Source organism: Lampris incognitus, chromosome 14 (genome assembly GCF_029633865.1).
Source record: "Lampris incognitus isolate fLamInc1 chromosome 14, fLamInc1.hap2, whole genome shotgun sequence".
In the NCBI taxonomy this organism is placed as follows: domain Eukaryota; kingdom Metazoa; phylum Chordata; class Actinopteri; order Lampriformes; family Lampridae; genus Lampris; species Lampris incognitus.
In genome coordinates, this window is record NC_079224.1 from 20,236,728 (window position 1) to 20,256,941 (window position 20,214).

At 43.6% G+C, this 20,214-nt stretch overlaps 1 protein-coding gene across 1 annotated transcript in view; it reads right to left on the bottom strand.

Annotated features, from left to right (window-relative positions):
• LOC130124365 (MAGUK p55 subfamily member 7-like) overlaps positions 1-20,214 on the bottom strand; it is a 39,296-nt gene that overhangs the window by 17,354 nt on the left and 1,728 nt on the right. Inside the window, exons 2-3 of the mRNA XM_056293821.1 lie at positions 5,416-5,865; positions 398-516 (exon numbers count right to left, since the gene is read on the bottom strand). Coding sequence (XP_056149796.1) covers positions 398-516; positions 5,416-5,865 — 569 coding nt within the window. The remainder of the gene's footprint in view (positions 1-397; positions 517-5,415; positions 5,866-20,214) is intronic.

A 20,214-nucleotide genomic window follows, 5' to 3' on the forward strand; every position in this document is an offset into this window, starting at 1 on the left:
TACCACCACTACTCATAATGAAACTATTTCCAGAAGAAGAAGAGGAAAAAGAAGAAGACCTGCAATTTCCATTTGTAAGAAGAAAAGAAAAATAAAGAAGAAGCAACACAAGATACTGAAATCTCAATTAGTGTTCAGTAATGGTTTGAAAAGATCTATAATGTGGTCAGAGCAGACCCAGCCTGCACAATTTGAAGATCATTCAGATAAGGAATAGGGATTTCTCAATTTGCCAACAGCTGGGGATCAACTCTATCTAATCCTGAGAAATCTACACCGGTAAAACAGTTCTGTGATCCCACCGCTCCGCTCTCTGTTTACATAGTTGTGCTTCAACATGGCCTCTGACAAGAAAAGGGGCTTAAGACTGAGACAACTGTCCGGATAATCTCTTTACCTTGAATAGCAAGTGAAGCTTCTTCTCCATTAACATGCTGTGGAGAAACTTGTAGTCCTCTTCCCGGTCCGTGTGAGATTCTGTTCCAGACATCACCGATGATAACAGCCTGCATACACCTGGCAAAGGGAGGAGGACACATGCACACATGCACGCAAGCACACACAAACACACACACACAAACACACACACACACACACACACACACACACACACACACACACACACACACACACACACACACACACACACACAATATTAGTAGGCAGTCCACCTGTGTCTTTACTCGATTCACAACAAAGTCACAGCGAGGGTGAGGTCAGGGGTCATAAGTGAGAGGTCAGGGGTTAAACATCGGGTGTGATGAGAGAGCCTTACAAGATTTTGCACGTACAGCCAAAAACATTGTGCTGTGATAATACGTTATTTTACAGTTTTGCTGTTTGACCCACAAGGACAGGGCAAGGTAAGCAGAGAAAGCAAACAAATAACTGGAAGCTAAAGCCACGATATGCCACGCGTTACACACACCTCTGTGTTCTGTACGACTCAGCATCCTTACTCTGTGGAAGGAGAAATGGACTTCATTGAATACCGACATATCAACAGTTGCACGCGTGCACACACTTCTCTACGGTTGGACCTAATAGCTGACTACACGTGGGGAGAAGGTGTGCATAAGGAATGAAAAATAAAAGCACAAAACTCTAAAATAGATTTGATCAATTTGAAAGAAAGTAATATTAGGTTAGACTATCAGAATTACTGAGGTCCTATGAAATTTCTGCATTGTGCGTTATGTTGTATTGTAGACCTTCAGAATGTGCTCCACTGTGGTATACTGCCCTCTAGTGTTAGTCCTTATTTTTACCTTGGTCCACGGTTTGACAATACTTTTTACTACAAAATGTAAAAGGCTTATGACAAAATAAAAAATAGGCTCCGGCTAGTCCCTTCGCTATTGCTCTTGACTGCATATTTGTAAACTCCAGCATATCTGCATACATAAACTTGTGTTAAGAAAAGCACCTTGGAGTATAAATATTTACTGGATCATTTAAATAATGCATGAGTTGGGGAACATTTTTTGGCGGGGGGTCGGGGGTGGGGGTGGGGGTCCATTAGCTACCATTGCTGAAAGACGATAGCAATAAAGGTTGGTCAATCTTGGGTTTGTAGGCTAGCAACATTACAGCCCTAAACAAAAAGGAGAAAGATCGTGGGACGCGTACAACAGATGGAAAGCGAATAAATTGGGTGGGACCAGCGCATATTTACTATAATGTAATTTGAGGTCCTAAGGACAAACTCATTGTCTCTCTTTTGACAAACTGGAGAGGAGAAAATCACGAGTGAACCAAACAATGAACAGATCGTACTCACCGGTGAGGTTTTCAGTGCATTTAGGCCCAAATTGGAGAGGCCATTATCCCTCAATATCCCAGGAGTAGCTGAACAGCCGTGTGCAGAGAGAGGCAGTTTGCACAGTGCTGGACTAGTCAAACAGTTGAAGAGGCTGACTCTGATTGTGACAATATGTGTCAGGTCTGACCTAGATTAAGCAAGCGGTCAATCAATACCTCTCTCATCCTGGCATGGGACGTTGCCAGTGTCATCATACTAGTCCTCTTTGTCTGTTTGACTGCAGACTACCAAATGGTTGTTCATTGGGTCTGGGGTCAGCAGTCGCATCCATTGCACTGACTGCACTTTCTCGCTACATCATTGTTGTTTTCCATAACCCTTTTTATTTTCTTTCGTTAAATATGTTTGATTCGTGTTCTTTGTCTCTGGTGATAAAAAGTAGGCTGTAAAGAACAATGTGGAGAGACAGGACCGTAGTCCATCTTCAAAGTTGACCTTTTTATTCAAAGCACAGGATACTGCATGCCTTTGAGCGCCTATGGCAATAAATACACTACATTATATAAAGTTGATGATGATGATTGATGATGACGATGATTTATTTCGAACATGAAATAAGCAGGATATAACATACACATAAGCCATTGCCAATGATATGAAGTGATCAACAAATCCACAAATCAAAGTCGGCAAACAAATCTCAGTTTAAGCATCAGAATATTTGTTACATGTTCGAGAAGGAGTAGGAGGAAGTATACACTTATTTTTTTCCCTGCCCCTTCTCACCTACTCTTAAGTTAATTCAGCTACTATACATTTCAAACTCAATTCCCCCTGTACTGTATAGCTCAAATTCGATGCAAGCTTTGCTGCATAATACAAACTCAACTACTGTGAACAATAAGAGAAAAAAACAAATAAATGAACAAAATCACATGAGGGAAACAAACGAAAAAGGAAAAGGAAAACACAAACTTGTGGCTTAGTTGAAAGATCGCCAATTGATGAATGAGTCAGGCTAAAAAGAAACATTTGTTGGGAGTGAATCAGGAATCAGGAATCAGGAACACTTGCGTACATGAAATAAAACAAAATATCGTTACCCCCAGCCCACAGCAGCGCAACACGAAGACAAAAACGCATATCTAAAAACTACAAGAACACATATTAAACTACAAAAAAAAACAAAAACAAAAAACCATCACTGTCCAGAGAACGAACGCCAGCCAGGATGACTGTGGGAACTGCCGGTCTGCATGGGCTAGCAGTTAGCTTAGCCTGCCCCGCTTCCGCGTCCTGTCAGAATGCCCTCGGTGCTTTCTCCTCTGGTACAGCTCCAGGCAGGGCCGTGGTCCCTGGGCACACCGGATGCAGCAGACCAAGCTGCCCCAGCCAGTCCAACGCCAGCTCTCCCAGCCAGGCACCTTCGATACACCTCCCCGCACTCTACACAACTGCACCAAAAACACCACAGTCAATGCCAGGCAAGGCCGCCGCCAGACCGCCCTCGGTGTTACCGGAACTGTCACAGGTCCAGCCCCGCCCACAATAGATTGACAGTGACAACGATTGATGCAGAAAATAATGCCTGTGTTTAACATAAGCCGAAGAGAGTTTCACGTTTTGAAGGAGGCTGGAAGAAACTCGCATTATGTCGGTGAGTGTTCAATTGCCTTGCCACAGTAATCACCAGTGATACTATGATACCATGATAAGCAATTGTCTGGATGGTCTGGTAAATACACGATCAACTGAAAATCATGTGGAATAAATCTTACAGCACTTTAGATAGAAAATTAACAATCCCTGATAGATAAAACAAAACCCGTTAAATGAAAAGAAAAAGTCTAAAATCACTCATTATGTTGGAGATATTGCATATATCTTTTATTTATATATAGTTTTATTTCATTTATGCTTACATATACACTACCGTTCAAAAGTTTGGGATCACATTGAAATGTCCATATTTTTGAAGGAAAAGCACTGTACTTTTCAATGAAGATAACTTTAAACTAGTCTTAACTTTAAAGAAATACACTCTATACATTGCTAATGTGGTAAATGACTATTCTAGCTCCAAATGTCTGGTTTTTGGTGCAATATCTACATAGGTGTATAGAGGCCCATTTCAAGCAACTATCACTCCAGTGTTCTAATGGTACAATGTGTTTGCTCATTGGCTCAGAAGGCTAATTGATGATTAGAAAACCCTTGTGCAATCATGTTCACACATCTGAAAACAGTTTAGCTCGTTACAGAAGCTACAAAACTGACCTTCCTTTGAGCAGATTGAGTTTCTGGAGCATCACATTTGTGGGGTCAATTAAACGCTCAAAATGGCCAGAAAAAGAGAACTTTCATCTGAAACTCGACAGTCTATTCTTGTTCTTAGAATTGAAGGCTATTCCATGCGAGAAATTGCTAAGAAATTGAAGATTTCCTACACCGGTGTGTACTACTCCCTTCAGAGGACAGCACAAACAGGCTCTAACCAGAGTAGAAAAAGAAGTGGGAGGCCGTGTTGCACAACTGAGCAAGAAGATAAGTACATTAGAGTCTCTAGTTTGAGAAACAGACGCCTCACAGGTCCCCAACTGGCATCTTCATTAAATAGTACCCGCAAAACACCAGTGTCAACATCTACAGTGAAGAGGCGGCTGCGGGATTCTGGGCTTCAGGGCAGAGTGGCAAAGAAAAAGCCATATCTGAGACTGACCAATAAAAGAAAAAGATTAAGATGGGCAAAAGAACACAGACATTGGACAGAGGAAGACTGGAAAAAAGTGTTGTGGACGGATGAATCCAAGTTTGAGGTGTTTGGATCACAAAGAAGAACGTTTGTGAGACGCAGAACAAATGAAAAGATGCTGGAAGAATGCCTGACGCCATCTGTTAAGCATGGTGGAGGTAATGTGATGGTCTGGGGTTGCTTTGGTGCTGGTAAGGTGGGAGATTTGTACAGGGTAAAAGGGATTCTGAATAAGGAAGGCTATCACTCCATTTTGCAACGCCATGCCATACCCAGTGGACAGCGCTTGATTGGAGCCAATTTCATCATACAACAGGACAATGACCCTAAACACACCTCCAAATTGTGCAAGAACTATTTAGAGCAGAAGCAGGCAGCTGGTATTCTATCGGTAATGGAGTGGCCAGCGCAGTCACCAGATCTGAACCCCATTGAGCTGTTGTGGGAGCAGCTTGACCGTATGGTACGCAAGAAGTGCCCATCCAACCAATCCAACTTGTGGGAGCTGCTTCTGGAAGCGTGGGGTGCAATTTCTCCAGATTACCTCAACAAATTAACAGCTAGAATGCCAAAGGTCTGCAATGCTGTAATTGCTGCAAATGGAGGATTCTTTGACGAAAGCAAAGTTTGATGTAAAAAAAAATCTTATTTCAAATACAAATCATTATTTCTAACCTTGTCAATGTCTTGACTCTATTTTCTATTCATTTCACAACATATGGTGGTGAATAAGTGTGACTTTTCATGGAAAACAGAAAATTGTTTGGGTGATCCCAAACTTTTGAACGGTAGTGTATATTATTGTTTTTATTTGTATTTTGTAGAAGGCAGGCTGTGATGGTGTGCTCAGTTTAGTTAAAAAACCCCAAACTAAACCACCCCTTCTTCTTCTTGGCCAAACATTTGAGCTCTTTCTCCTTCTTCTGCTCTTTCTCCTTTCTGTCCAAGAGCTTCTTCACTTCTTTCTCCCTCTTAAGCTCGTCCTTCCTCTTCTTTGCCAGCTCCTTCTGATTTTTCTTTTCCGCCTTAGATGTTAACGCCATTGAATAAATTGATGTTACTTTTTTCTCCTCCTTCTTACTCAAAAGAACTGCCCATCTCTGCTCCTCCTCCTCCTCTCTGCTCCTTTTCAGCAGCTGTATCTCCTCCTGAGCTTGAAGAAGGACAAGCTTGATCTCCTCATTGGTTTTGAGGGGACCAGCTTTCCCCTCCTGCCACTGGTCATGATGGGTCTTCAGTTTTTCCTCCGCCTGGTCGAGGGAGGCTGCAATCCTCTGTTCAGTTTCCTCCTTCCGCGAAGAGAACCAAGAGGTGAAGTGCTTCTCGGCCGCTGCCTCCTCCTCTTTCTCTGCTGCATGGCGTTCAAAAACCTTACACTCCCAGAGGACTTGGTCTTTTTTCAAGACCTCCACCTGCTGTAATAACAATAATAACTTTATCTATATAGCACTTTTCTATAACAATGTTACAAAGTGCTTTACAAAGAAATAAAACCAGACAAGGCAAAAATAAGAGTAAGACCAAATAAGTAAGAGTAAAACTAAAAACGGTATCAATAAATAAAAACAAATATCAAACATTTGTAAAAGCTTTCACAAAAAGAAAATTTTTAAGACAAGATTTAAAAGAAGCTACAATACCATACCTCCGCTCTCGGCACCCTGTCGTATGCTTTCTCTAAATCCACAGACACAATGTAACTCTTTCTGGTCTTCTCTATACTTCTCCACCAACACTCTCAAAGCAAACATCGCATCTGTAGTTCTCTTTTGTGGCATGAAACCAAACTGCTGCTCGCTGATCATCACCTCTCCTCTTAACCTAGCTTCTATTACTCTCTCCCATATCTTCATGCTGTGGCTGATCAACTTTATACCTCTGTAGTTGCTACAGTTCTGCACATCACCCTTATTCTTGAAAATCGGTACCAGTATGCTTCTTCTCTACTCCTCAAACATCCTCTCACTTTCCAAGATTGTGTTAAACAATCTAGTTAAAAACTCCACTGCCATCTCTCCTAAACATCTCCATGCCTCCACAGGTATGTCATCAGGACCAACTGCCTTTCCACTCTTCATCCTCTTCATAGCTGCCCTCACTTCCTCCTTGCTAATTTACCGCACTTCCTGATTCACTATCCCCTCATCATCCATCTCTCTCTCTCTCTCTCTCTCTCTCTCTCTCTCTCTCTCTCTCTCTCTCTCTCTCTCTCTCTCTCTCTCTCTCTCTCTCTCTCTCTCTCTCTCTCTCTCTCTCATTTTCTTCACTCATCAGCCCCTCAAAGTACTCCTTCCACCTTCTCAGCACGCTCTCCTCAATTGTCAGCACATTTCCATCTCTATCCATGATTGCCCTAACCTGCTGCACATCCTTCCCAGCTTGGATCCTCTGTCCAGCCAATCGGTACAAGTCCTTTTCTTCTTCCTTAGTGTCTAACCTCTCATACAACTCACCATACGCCTTTTCCTTTGTCACCTCTCTCTTCGCTTTACGCTTCATATCCTTGCACTCCTGTCTACGTTCTTCATCTCTCTGACTATCCCACTTCTTCTTTGCCAATCTCTTCCTCTGTATACTTTGCTGTACTTCCTCATCCCACCACCAAGTCTCCTTGTCTTCCTTCCTCTGCCCAGATGACACAACAAGTACCTTCCTAGCTTTCTCCCTCAGTATTTCTGCAGTGGTTGCCCAGCCATTCGGCAACTCTTCACTACCACCCAGTGCCTGTTTTAGCTCCTCCCTAAACTCCACACAACAGTCTTCCCTCTTCAACTTCCACCATTTGATCTTTGACTCTGCCTTCACTCACTTTCTCTTCTTGGTCTCCAAAGTCATCCCGCAGACCGCCATCCGATGCTGCCTAGCTATTGTAAACTACTAATAAGACACGTTAGCCCCTAGCTAACGGGTCTGACCCTTTAGCCGAGCGGTTAGTGATGTCGCCTTGTGGTGCAGTACACCCCGTATCGAATCCCGCACCGGGCAAGAAAATAACCGGTTACATTGGTGGCAGCGGTGGGATCCGGAAGTGTGCAGATCCTCAGAAGTCTCTTCGGAGCGCGGGAATAACAAAGCGCGAGGGTGCGCTTCCGGGGAGGGTGACGACTGTAAACTACTAATAAGACACGTTAGCCCCTAGCTAACGGGTCTGACACTGTAGCCGAGCGGTTAGTGATGTCGCCTTGTGGTGCAGTACACGCCGTATCGAATCCCGCACCGGGCAAGAATATAACCGCTTACACTATGTTTTCCCCTGTCACCACCTTGCAGTCTCCAATCCCTTTGAGATCGTGCCTCCTACATAAGATGTAGTCCACCTATGTGCACTTTCCTCCACTCTTGTATGACACTGTGTGTTCCTCCCTCTTCTTGAAATATGCATTCACCACAGCCATTTCCATCTTTTTCGCAAAATCCACCACCATCTGTCCTTCCACATTTCTCTCCTTGACACCATACCTCCTCATCACCTCTGTTCCCTTCACCAACATGCCCATTGAATTCCACTCCAATCACCCCTCTCTCCCCCTTGGGTACACTCTCCACCACTTTATCTAACTCACTCCAGAATTCTTCTTTCTCTTCCATCTCACACCCAACTTGGGGGGCATATGTGCTGACAACATTCATCAATACACCTTTGATTTCCAGCTTCATACTCATCACTCTGTCTGGCACTGTCTTCACCTCCAATACACACTTGACATACTCTTCCTTCAGAATGACCCCTACCCCATTTCTCCACCCAGTCGCACCATGATAGAAGCGTTTGAACCCACCTCTGATACTCCTGGCCTTACTCCCCTTCCACCTGGTCTCTTGCACACATGGTATACCTACCTTTCTTCTTTCCATCATATCAGCCAGTTCTCTCCCTGTACTGGTCATAGTGCCAACATTCAAAGTTCTGACTCTCACCTCCACACTCTTACCCTTCCTCCTCTCTCACTGCCTCTGGACATGCCTTCCCCCTCTCCTTCTCCTTTATCCAACATTAGCATAGTTTCCACTGGCACCCTGATGGCCAACAGTACCAGTGGTGGTCGTTGGTAACCCAGGCCTCGACTGATCCGGTATGGAAATCTTATTATGATCTGCATATTTGATCTGGTAAATATTTTACACCGGATGCCCTTCCTGACACAACCCTCCCCATTTATCTGGGTTTGGGGCCGGCATTAAGAATGCACTGGCTTGTGCATCCTCAATGGCTGGATTATAAACAGTGTTAGTATACAGTGATCAATGGTGTCAAAAGATGCACTGAGGCCCAGTAGTAGAAGCACAGAAGTGGAATCAGAGTCCATAGCAAGTAGAAGATCGTTCACCACTCTGGTCAGAGCATCAAAGAAGGTTGAATCAGTTCATCTGGATACGTTCATTGACAAATACGTTTCAATACTCAAGTAAGTGACATCTTCAGTCTAAACTGACTGCAGGTATCCCCACCGCGTTATTATGGATCCCACTGCTTTACTGGGCACTCTGTCTCTGATTGGCCAGTACTCGTTGCCTCCGTTGGTTGGGTTGGTTAAGGTTAGGGTTAGGGCGGGGTTAGGGTTAAGGTTAGCTAATCAGAGGCAGAGTAGGGGGGGTCTTCCTAGAATCCTACCGCCTGGATGCTATGCAGGGCGTGTCTTGCCCAGAAAAGCAGTGGGATCCATAATAACGCCGTTCCACCCCTTATAAACAATACAGTACAAAACAGTTGCATAACATCCGAAACCAATGACCAGTTTCATTTGCATATATGGGTGTGACCATTAATTAGAGCTTCAGAGGCCATGTGTACTGTTCACAGAGGACTAGGGAATGTTGCGATCACATATGGCTTGAGATGGCGACAAATGTACAAACCCCAATTCCAATGAAGTTTGGACGTTGTGTAAAACGTGAATAAAAACAGAATACAATGATTTGCAAATCCCTTTTGACCTATATTCAATTGAATACACTACAAAGACAAGATATTTAATGTTCAAACTGATAACCTTTATTGTTTTTTTTGCAAATATTCACTCATTTTGAATTTGATGCTTGCAACATGTTCCAAAAAAGCTGGGACGGGGGCAACAAAAGACTGGGAAAGTTGAGGAATGCTCAAAAAACACCTGTTTGGAACATTCCACAGGTGAACAGGTTAATTGGAAACAGGTGAGTGTCATGATTGGGTATAAAAGGAGCATCACCAAAAGGCTCAGTCGTTCACAAGCAAGGATGGGGTGAGGCTCATCACTTTGTGAACAACTGCGTGAGCAAATAGTCCAGCAGTTTAAGAACAACATTTCCCAATGTACAATTGCAAGGAATTTAGGGATTTCATCATCTACAGTCCATAATATCATCAAAAGATTCAGAGAGTCTGGAGAAATCTCTGCACTTAAGCGGTAAGGCCGAAAACCAACACTGAATGCCCGTGACCTTCGATCCCTCAGGCGGCACTGCATTAAAAACCGACATCATTCTGTAAAGGATATTACCACATGGGCTCAGGAACACTTCGGAAAACCATTGTCAGTTAACACAGTTCGTTGCTACATCTACAAGTGCAAGTTAAAACTCTACCATGCAAAGTGAAAGCCATATATCAACAACACCCAGAACGCCGCCGGCTTCTCTGGGCCTGAGCTCATCTGAGATGGACTGACGCAAAGTGGAAAAGTGTGCCGTGGTCTGACGAGTCCACATTTCAAATTGTTTTTGGAAATCATGGACATCGTGTCCTCCGGACTAAAGAGGAAAAGGACCATCCAGATTGTTATCAGTGCAAAATTCAAAAGCCAGCATCTGTGATGGTATGGGGGTGTGTTAGTACCCATGGTATGGTTAACTTGCACATCTGTGAAAGCACCATTAATGCTGAAAGGTACATACAGGTTTTGGAGAAACATATGCTGCCATCCAAGAGACATCTTTTTCAGGGACGTCCCTGCTTATTTCCACAAGACAATGCCAAACCACATTCTGCACGTGTTACAACAGCGGGGTTTCTTAGTAAAAGAGTACGGGTACTAGACTGGCCTGCCTGCAGTCCAGACCTGTCTCCCATTGAAATCGTGTGGCGCATTATGAAGCACAAAATACGACAACGGAGACCCCGGAATGTGGAGCAACTGAAGTCCTACATCAATCAAGAATGGGAAAGAATTCCACCTACAAAGCTTCAACAATTAGTGTCCTCAGTTCCCAAACGCTTATTGAGTGTTGTTAAAGGGAAAGGTGATGTAACACAGTGGTGAACATGCCCCTGTCCCAGCTTTTTTGGAACGTGTTGAAGGCATCAAATTCAAAATGAGTGAATATTTGCAAAAAAACAAAGTTTATCAGTTTGAACATTAAATATCTTGTCTTTGTAGTATGTTCAATTGAATATACATCGAAAAGGATTTGCAAATCATTGTATTTTGTTTTTATTTACGTTTTACACAACGTCCCAACTTCATTGGAATTGGGGTTTGTATAATGATCTAAACCAACGACCAGTTTCATATGCAAATATGGGTGTGACCATAAACTAAAGTTTCAATTTAGTATGCATCGGCAACAATTGGCTGCCTGGACAAATACATCCGGATACTGAGACTACTGCATGACAATATGTAGTACTCAGTGGCAGTGGAGATGAAACGGAACCCTTTAGGGTTCACACTGGAGTCAAGCAGGGCTGTGTCATTGCTCCTACCCTGTTCTCCATTTTCATTTCTGCTATCCTCCATCTTACGGGTAAACACCTGTCACAAGGAGTCAGAATCATGTACAGAACTGACGGACAACTCCTGAACAGCAGCAGATTCAGGGCTAAAGCAGAACCACCACCATATCCATCATTGAGCTACAGTATGCTGACGACACTGCCCTTGTGGGCCATTCAGAAGAGGACCTACAGTGCATTCTGGATGCTTTTGCCAAGGCATACAAGCAGCTTGGTCTGGTCCTTAATATAAAAAAGATCCAGATCCTCTACCAGCCACCACCCAACACAAATAACCCTGCTCCACCCCCAACTATTTCTGTTGACAAAACCAGACTGGAAAATGTGGACCACTTTACGTTTCTCGAAAGCCTCCTATCCTCCAAAGCTAACATTGATGAGGAAATACACCACCACCTCAGTTGTGCCAGTGGGGTTTTCTCAAGACTGAGAAAAGGGTCTTAACCGCAACCTCCAGACCAGGACGAAAATTCTGGTCTACAGAGCAATAGTGTTGCCCACCCTACTGTATCGATCAGAATCCTGGACCACATACAGCAGGCACCTGAAGGCACTAGAGGCACATCATCAGAGGTGCCTCCGAAAAATCCACAAGCTCACCTGGGAAGATAGAAACACCAACACCAGCATCCTGGAGGAGGCTAACATTCTCACTATCACTGCCACCATCACCCAACACCAGCTCAGATAGACTGGCCATGTCATCCGTATGCCTGACTCTTGCCTTCCAAAACAAGTCCTATACTCCCAGCTTCTCACAGGATAATGCAAACAGGGAGGTCAAAAGAAAAGGTATAAAGATAACATTTAAGCGAACATCAAAAAATGCCACATAGACCCTAAGACCTGGGAGGACACAGCAACCAACAGGGCGACCTGGAGAAAATTTGTCCGGGAAGGAGCTGCACTGTATAATAATGATCTCCGCTGTGCTGTAGAAGACAAGTGCAGACTCAGAAAGGAGGGAGTTTCCACCAAAAAGGCCCAAACCAATCTCACGGCTACCACCACCCACCCCTGCCCACACTGCACCAAAATATGGGGCTCCAGGATCGGCCTCTTTGCCCACCTGAAGATCCACAATGACCAAGAAGGAGGACAGTCATACTCGATCCCGATTGACTGCCGAGAGAGATGCATCAAGACATCTGGTCAGAGCAGTGTCAGTGGAGTGATAGGCCCTGAAAGCCGATTGAAAAGGTTCCAATAGATATGTCTTGATGCATGCTCAATAATCCAGGTAAGAAAAATCAAAGAAGGTTGAATCAGTTCATGTGGATACAATGTTTACTGACAGATACATCTCATCATGCATCTAAGTCATCTCTTTAGTCAAAAGTGAGTGCAGGTATCCCCACCCTGATAAACAACACAGTTGCATAATGACCTAAACCAAAACCAGTTTCATATGCAAATATGGGTGTGACCATTAACTACAGTTTCAGTGGCCATGTGTACTATTCACAGAGGATTTGGGAATGTTTGTAATCACAGCATTGTAAGATGGTGACAGATGTACTCTTAGCCCCCCTCAGTTCAGTGATGGTCATTCCCTCTTAACATAGATGGCCTCTTTGACTCGTTCAAACCAGCGTTCCTCCTATCAAGGATGTGCACGTCCTCATCTTTGAAAGAGTGGCCAGTGGCCTGTAGATGGGTAGACTGTGGAGTCCTGGCCTGACATGTTAGCTCTTCTGTGTTGTGCCATTCTCTTTGCCAGCGTCTGTTTGGTTTCCCCATGTACAAGTCACAGTAATCCTCCTGGCATTTAACAGCATACACTATATTGCTCTGTTTGTGCCGGGGAACCCGATCCTTGGGTTGGACCAACTTCTGGCACAACGTGTTTTGGGGTTTGAAAGCAACTGAGACGCAGTATTTGGAAAATACATGTCTCAGCTTTCCGACACTCCCGCCAAATAAGGAATCACCACTGGTTTACGCTTAGGCAGATGTTGTCCTTCTCTCTTCGATTGGCTGGTGCACTGTTTGGGCATCTTCCTGGCTTTGACAAACACACAGTTAGGATAAACACACTTTGGTTCATATAAATAGTTTCTTCTATATAGTAGGTCGAAAGTTGTTGATACACAACCCTCTCTAGTACAAGATTAAGCAATGGTCATTCGGTCTAAACAGTTCACTCCATGTGATTGGAAAGCATAATAATGTAAATTTAATGTAAATGTGAATATTGTGGAGTGGAAGAAACAGTAGAGCATGTACACATCAAGTTCACCAGGGAGGGTGTGAATAATGACAGGTAGCCTTCTTAGACTGTGAAATTGCAAATGGTGATGGGGACTTCTTTAGAAATTTTTTTGATATACTTTATTAATCCCCGTGGGGAAATTCTTTGCATTTTGCTCATCTTAGCTGTGGAGCTAGGAGAAGTGGGCAGCCACCATGAAACACCCAAGGACCAACTCCAGTTCTTCTTGCCATGTCTTGGTCAGGGGCACAGACAGGAGTATTAACTCTAACATGCATGTCTTTTTGATAGTGGGGGAAACCGGAGCTCCCAGAGAAAACCCACCGCAGACACGGGGAGAACATGCAAACTCCACCTGGAGGACGACCTGGGATGATCCCGAGGTTGGACAACCCCGGGATTCGAACCCAGGACCTTCTTGCTGTGAGGGGACAGCGCTAACAGCTGTACAACTGTGTTGCGAATTTTTCATTTCATTTTTATATATTAGTACGTTTTTATACATTAGTATGTTGTGACGAGTTGTCTCCATAATTTGCTCGCCAAAGACTATGTACCTGCATCTGGCAACTGGCGAGGGTCAGTTTTGGATGTTTTTCTTTGTATTCAGTAGTGTCTGTTGACTCACTTAACTCACTGTGCAGAAATTAAATTACATTTTTGATTATATCCAGTGTCCCCCATGAAATAGACCACAACCATTTGGTACAACTGTATTCAGTGTTGTATTTTCCCTTCATGGAATTGCAAACTTGAATAACTGGAATCTTTTCAGGTCCACTGAATAATTGTTCAAATTAAAAAGGTGACGCACAAAAAGTGAGGCACCTTAACTACACAGGCTTAAACCATTTGCCCATTGGTAAAGTTATAAATGTATATACAGATTTGCTTGCAGGACTTCTCCATACAAGAGGGTGGCTCAGGGTTTACAGCAGAAAGAAAAAAAGTATCTGAATAAAAAACATGTCATTAGCCAAAAAAAACCAAAAACAAAAAAAATGCTGTTTCTCAGTTGATATTTTTGTGTATAATTTTAAATGGTGGAGAAAACGTTTTTGAAAGTTGAACAAATTACATATACAGTGCATCCGGAAAGTATTCACACCCCTTCACCTTCCCCACATTTTGTTATGTTACAGCCTTATTCCAAAATGGATTAAAATCCTTTTTTTTCTTATTAATCTACACACAATACCCCATAAGGACAAAGTGAAAAAGGTTTTGTAGAAATTTTTGCAAATTTATTAAAAACACACCCTGGAGCTGGCTGACGGGACCAGGACAACGGGTGTTGCCACGAGAAGAGGAGACGCGGAGGTGATTCTGGAGGACACCAACGGCCGACGGGTGAAAGCGACGTTGAGGGGAGCGCTGCACATTCCCTCCTACCCACAGGACATCTTCTCAGTGAAGACAGCGACTGCAAACGGTGCCTCAGTGACCTTTCAACAAGGCAGAGACCAGCTCGTCCATAAGGACGGTACCAGGTTCGACATCAGCGAGCGCAACAGGCTCTACTACCTGAACACCTACGACAATGGTGAGCATGAACTCGAGAATGATGAAAATGATGAATGTCATGCATGCTATGATGTACAGACTTGGCACGAAATCCTTGGTCACTGCAATTATGATGATGTGTTAAAATTGGAAAGTGTCACTAAGGGAATGAGAGTTAAAGGCAAAACTAAGTGTAACTCGGTGCCATGTGAAATATGCATTCAAGGTAAATTTGCCCAAAGCAGAAATAGAGAGGCAGATGTAAAAGCTAAAGTCGCACTTGAACTGGTACACACAGATTTAGCTGGCCCTATAGAGCCAACAGCCAAAGATAGATTCAAGTACATTTTGGGGTTCACTGATGATTATTCAGCAGCAATGTTTACTTATTTTTTGAAATCCAAGAGCGACACAGTGAAGGGCACAGAAAAGTTCTTTGCTGACGTTGCACCTTATGGCAAAGTCAAATGTATCAGATCGGATAATGGTACAGAATTTATGTCGAGAGATTTTCAGTCACTGCTTAGCAAAAATGTCATTAGACACGAGACCTCGGCCCCTTACTCGCCTCATCAAAATAGGACATCTGAGAGAAGCTGGAGAACATTGCTTGAAATGTCTAGATGTATGTTGCTTGAGAGTGGCCTTCCGAAAGAACTGTGGACATATGCAGTTCAGACTGCTGCGGTTATCCGTAACAGATGTTATAATGAGCGTGTAGGGCAGACTCCATACTACATGTTGACTGGGAAGAAGCCTGATCTTTCCAAAATGTATATTTTTGGCTCTGCGTGCTATGCATACAAACAAAATAAGAAAAAGCTTGATCCCCGATGTGAAAAGGGTATTTTTGTTGGTTATGACAAGAACAGTCCTGCATACTTGGTATACTCTCCAGACACAGGGAAAGTGTTTAAGAACAGGTTGGTGAAGTTCATTACAAAGAGCGCTACTGAATGTCAGACTCAGACAGACCAGGAAACCAGTGAATGTGTTCTGCCTAGAGAGGGCGCTAAGACCCAACCACAAATCGAGATGACGAGTCAGAGTACACAAGATGTAGAGCAATGTGAGTCAGACACCAACATGAGTGGGGAAGGTAGTCGTCCAAGGAGAGACCGGAGACCTCCCCTGTATCTAGATGATTATGAGTGTGATGACCAGGTTTTAACCAGCATTGACTACTGTTACAGGGTTATTTGTGATGTACCCTGAAACAAGCCCTAGGCTCACCAGAGTCCTCACTATGGGCTAAAGCTATGCAGGATGAGATGAGTTCCCTGAGGGAAAATGATACTTTTACCCTAACAACATTGCCAGAAGGTAAACATGCAGTGGGGGGCAGATGGGTTTACAGCGTTAAGGAAAACCCAGTTGAAACCACATATAAAGCAAGATATGTAGCTAAAGGCTATAGTCAAATTGAAGGGATAGACTATAGTGAGACCTTTTCCCCAACCGCTGATATGACCTCTGTACGCAGTTTAATGCAGGTTGCTGCACAATATGGTTTGGAGCTGCACCAAATGGATGTAAAAGCTGCATATTTACATGCTCCCATTGACTGTGAGCTATACATGGAACAGCCAGACGGTTTGGAGGTTAAGTCTCAAACTGGTGAGAGACTAGTCTGTAGGCTCAACAAGTCACTCTATGGCCTGAAACAGTCAGGACGAAAATGGAATAAAATGCTGCATGATTTCCTTTGCCAAAATGGTTTTGTTCAGAACCCAGCTGACCACTGTGTTTACAGCAAACAAACTGGGAGTGAGAGAATCATTTTGATTATCTGGGTCGATGATCTTCTTATTGCAGCGAGTGACAGTCAAACCCTCAGGAATGTGAAAGAGCTATTGGGAGACCAATTCAAGATGAAAGATCTTGGTAAACTAAAACATTTCCTTGGTATCGCCTTTACACAGGGAGATGGTGAAATAAAGATGAACCAAAAGAGGTACATCACAAAAATCCTGGAGAGGTTTGACATGACTCACTGCAGACCAAGATCGACCCCATGTGAGAACAAACTGAAATTTGATGATGAAGGTAACCCTGTTGATTCGAGGAGGTACTGAGAAATGGTTGGCAGTTTGATCTATGTAATGACAAGTACTAGACCAGACCTTAGCTTCATTGTAAGTAAACTGTCACAACACCTGTCTGACCCAAGAGAGCAGCATTGGGTAGCTGCAAAGCATGTGCTCAGATATTTGAAGGGAACTGTTAACCATGAATTGTGTTACAAGAGAAGTGATGTGAACCTTAACCTTATTGCATTCAGTGATGCTGACTGGGCCGCAGAGCAGAATGACAGAAGAAGTATTACTGGTTATTGTTTTTTGCCTCTCTGAAACGGGTCCTGTTATCTCTTGGAAGTCTAAGAAACAACCCACTGCTGCTTTATCCACATGTGAAGCCGAGTACATGGCTTTGGCGGCTACTACACAGGAGAGTATGTATCTTGTTCAACTGTTGAATGGGATGGATATGGGGTGTGATTATACACCAGTGACTATCCATGAGGATAACCAGGGTGCCATTGCTCTGTCCAAGAATCCTGTATGTCGTCAAAGGTGTAAACATGTTGACATCAAATATCATTTTGTTCGGTCTGCACTTAGTGATGGAAGGATAACTATTGAGTATTGCCCCACATCAGACATGGTTGCAGATATTTTGACTAAACCTGTAACTAAAGCTCTGCTTGACAAGTTTGTTTCTTTTGTTTTTGGTATGTAAGATGTTTTTTTTTTGTTGCTAGATGTACCTGACAACTGCATACTGTAATCAGCCGAAGAGCAAGTGGGGGTGTTGAACACCGATGAACACTGTCTGTCTTGAATGGCCTTATGCTGACGTCACTGTGCAGAGGGGGGCGGGTGATTACTCTACAGGTGCTGCTAATTATGTTTTTCAATAAATAAACGGCCGGTTGCCCTTGTTTGGCATTCCGGTGAGACCAGAGATCCGACGGCTACCGTGTATCAGTTTGTCCCCGTTAATAGTGCTTTCTGCTAGCTATATGTTACCTACACAGTCCTGATGGCAGCTGCAACATAAACTCAAATGACTTGTGGCATTAAGACCATTAATGATCTTTACAGTAATATATTCATGTCTTTTACTGAACTCTCCACTCGGTTTGAACTACCCATATGTTTCGTTTTTTCTTTTTCCAAATCGGGCATTTTTTGATTCGAAAAACATTCCAACATTCCCTATTTCTCCGTGAAAAGTACACATTGCCATTGAAACTTTAATTAATGGTCACACACACATTTGCATATGAAACCGGTTGTTCGGTCGTTATGCAACTTTGAACTGTACTGTATTTGTATTTGTATTGTACTGTATTGTTTATAAGGGCGGGGATACCTGCAGTCAGTTTAGACTCAAGAGTCAGTTTAGACCAGGGGTCAGGAACCTTTTTGACTGGGAGAGCCATAAAAGCCAAATATTTCTAAATATATTTCATTGAGAGCCATATAGTATTTTTAACGTATAATAAATTAAATATGTCTTACTTTTAATGCGACTTCTGGTGCTGCATGGTTTTGCTGATGGCCTTGTAGTCTGGTTCATACGTGGTGAGGTTGAGCTTCATGCAGGCGTTGAGGCTTCCATCAGTTAAACGTGAGCGTAGGTTGGTCTTAATGTTCCTCATATGCGAGAATGACTGCTCACATGCATATGTAGAGCCAAACATGGTCAATACGGCAATACTCACACGCTGCATTGTGCGGTATGTCACAGGAAGCTCGTTCCAAGTTTTAAGAATCAGCTGGTCTTCAGGTTGAAGATTTTTCATTTCTGTCCACTTGTGTTCCCTCGCCAGCTCTGCTCGCTGTCGCGCAAGACTTTCCAACTCTCCATTAAGTGACTTGAACTTACTCATCCACATGTCTGATGCCTTCAGGTCAGCAACTTCCAGCTCAAAGTCTCCGATAGAGACCCCGGGGATGCATGTCAGGTCGATTTTGTCCACTGCACACTCATGTGGATGAGTGATGAAGTTGAAAAGACCAGTGCGCGCACGAAATTCTCCAAAACGTGCTTTAAATGACTGCAGGAGATTGGACGTAAAGCCAGCTAGCTGCTGGAGATCCAGATGTTGAGTGGAGTCACTTGCTAAGCATGCATCTCTAAATTGTTGCAGTCTTTCAAAGTGCAAAAGACGACCTGTTTCAATGTCCCTGAGAAAGACTTCCAGCTTGCTTTCAAATGCAAACACTGCTTGTTGAAGGGATGAGATTGTATTTCCAATACCTTGCATTTTCACATTGAGCTGGTTCAGATGGCCAGTTAGGTCCACGAGATAGTGAAACTGCAGGAGCCAGTCAGTGTTGTCTAGCTCAGGATGCTTGATGCCTTTCATTTCAAGAAAAGTCCGGATTTCACTCAGGCAAGCTACAAAACGGCTGAGCACCTCCCCCCTTGACAACCAACGCACGTTGCTGTGTAAAAGCAGACCGGGATAATGATTCCCAACTTCTTCTAACAGAGCTTTAAACTGGCAATCATTTAAAGCTCGGGCAACAATAAAGTTGACCACTCGAATGACCAGCGACATCACCTCACCAAGCTCCTGGCCACACGTCTGAGCGCAAAGCGCCTCCTGGTGCAGGATGCCATGAAAACTTAGGATGGCTCTCTTTTCATGTTCATGGAGAAGCGCTGCAAATCCTTTGTTCTTCCCCAACATACAGGGTGCACCATCAGTACAGACAGAAATAAGTTTATCCATCGGCAGTTTTTTTCTTTAGCAAACTCCATGAAAGACATGAATAAATCCTCTCCTCTTGTTGTCCCTTTCATTGGCAAAACAGCCAAGCTTTCCTCACGCAGTGTGTCACCTGCAGCACACCTGGCAATGATACTGCACTGAGATAGATGGCTAACGTCTGTTGACTCATCTAACGCGAGAGAAAAGTATGTCCCGGCGTTCATGTCCTTAATTTGTGTTTCCTCGACTTGATTTGCCATCATGATGCTACGATCGTGCACAGTTCTTGCTGACAGGGGCATGTCTTTTATTCGTTTGATTATCTTGTCTTTATTTGGGAAGTCATCAAACAGTTCATTGGCCACATCAAGCATGAATGTTTTGGCATACTCGCCATCTGTGAATGACTTTCCATTCCTTACTATTGCCAAAGCAGCCGCAAAGCTAGCGGAATTCCCGTCACCTTGCTTGGTCCACACACGTAGTTGCTGCTGACTCGTCTGCACTCTCCGCTGTAGCTCCTCGCGTGCCCTTTTCCTGCTGGCCCCCG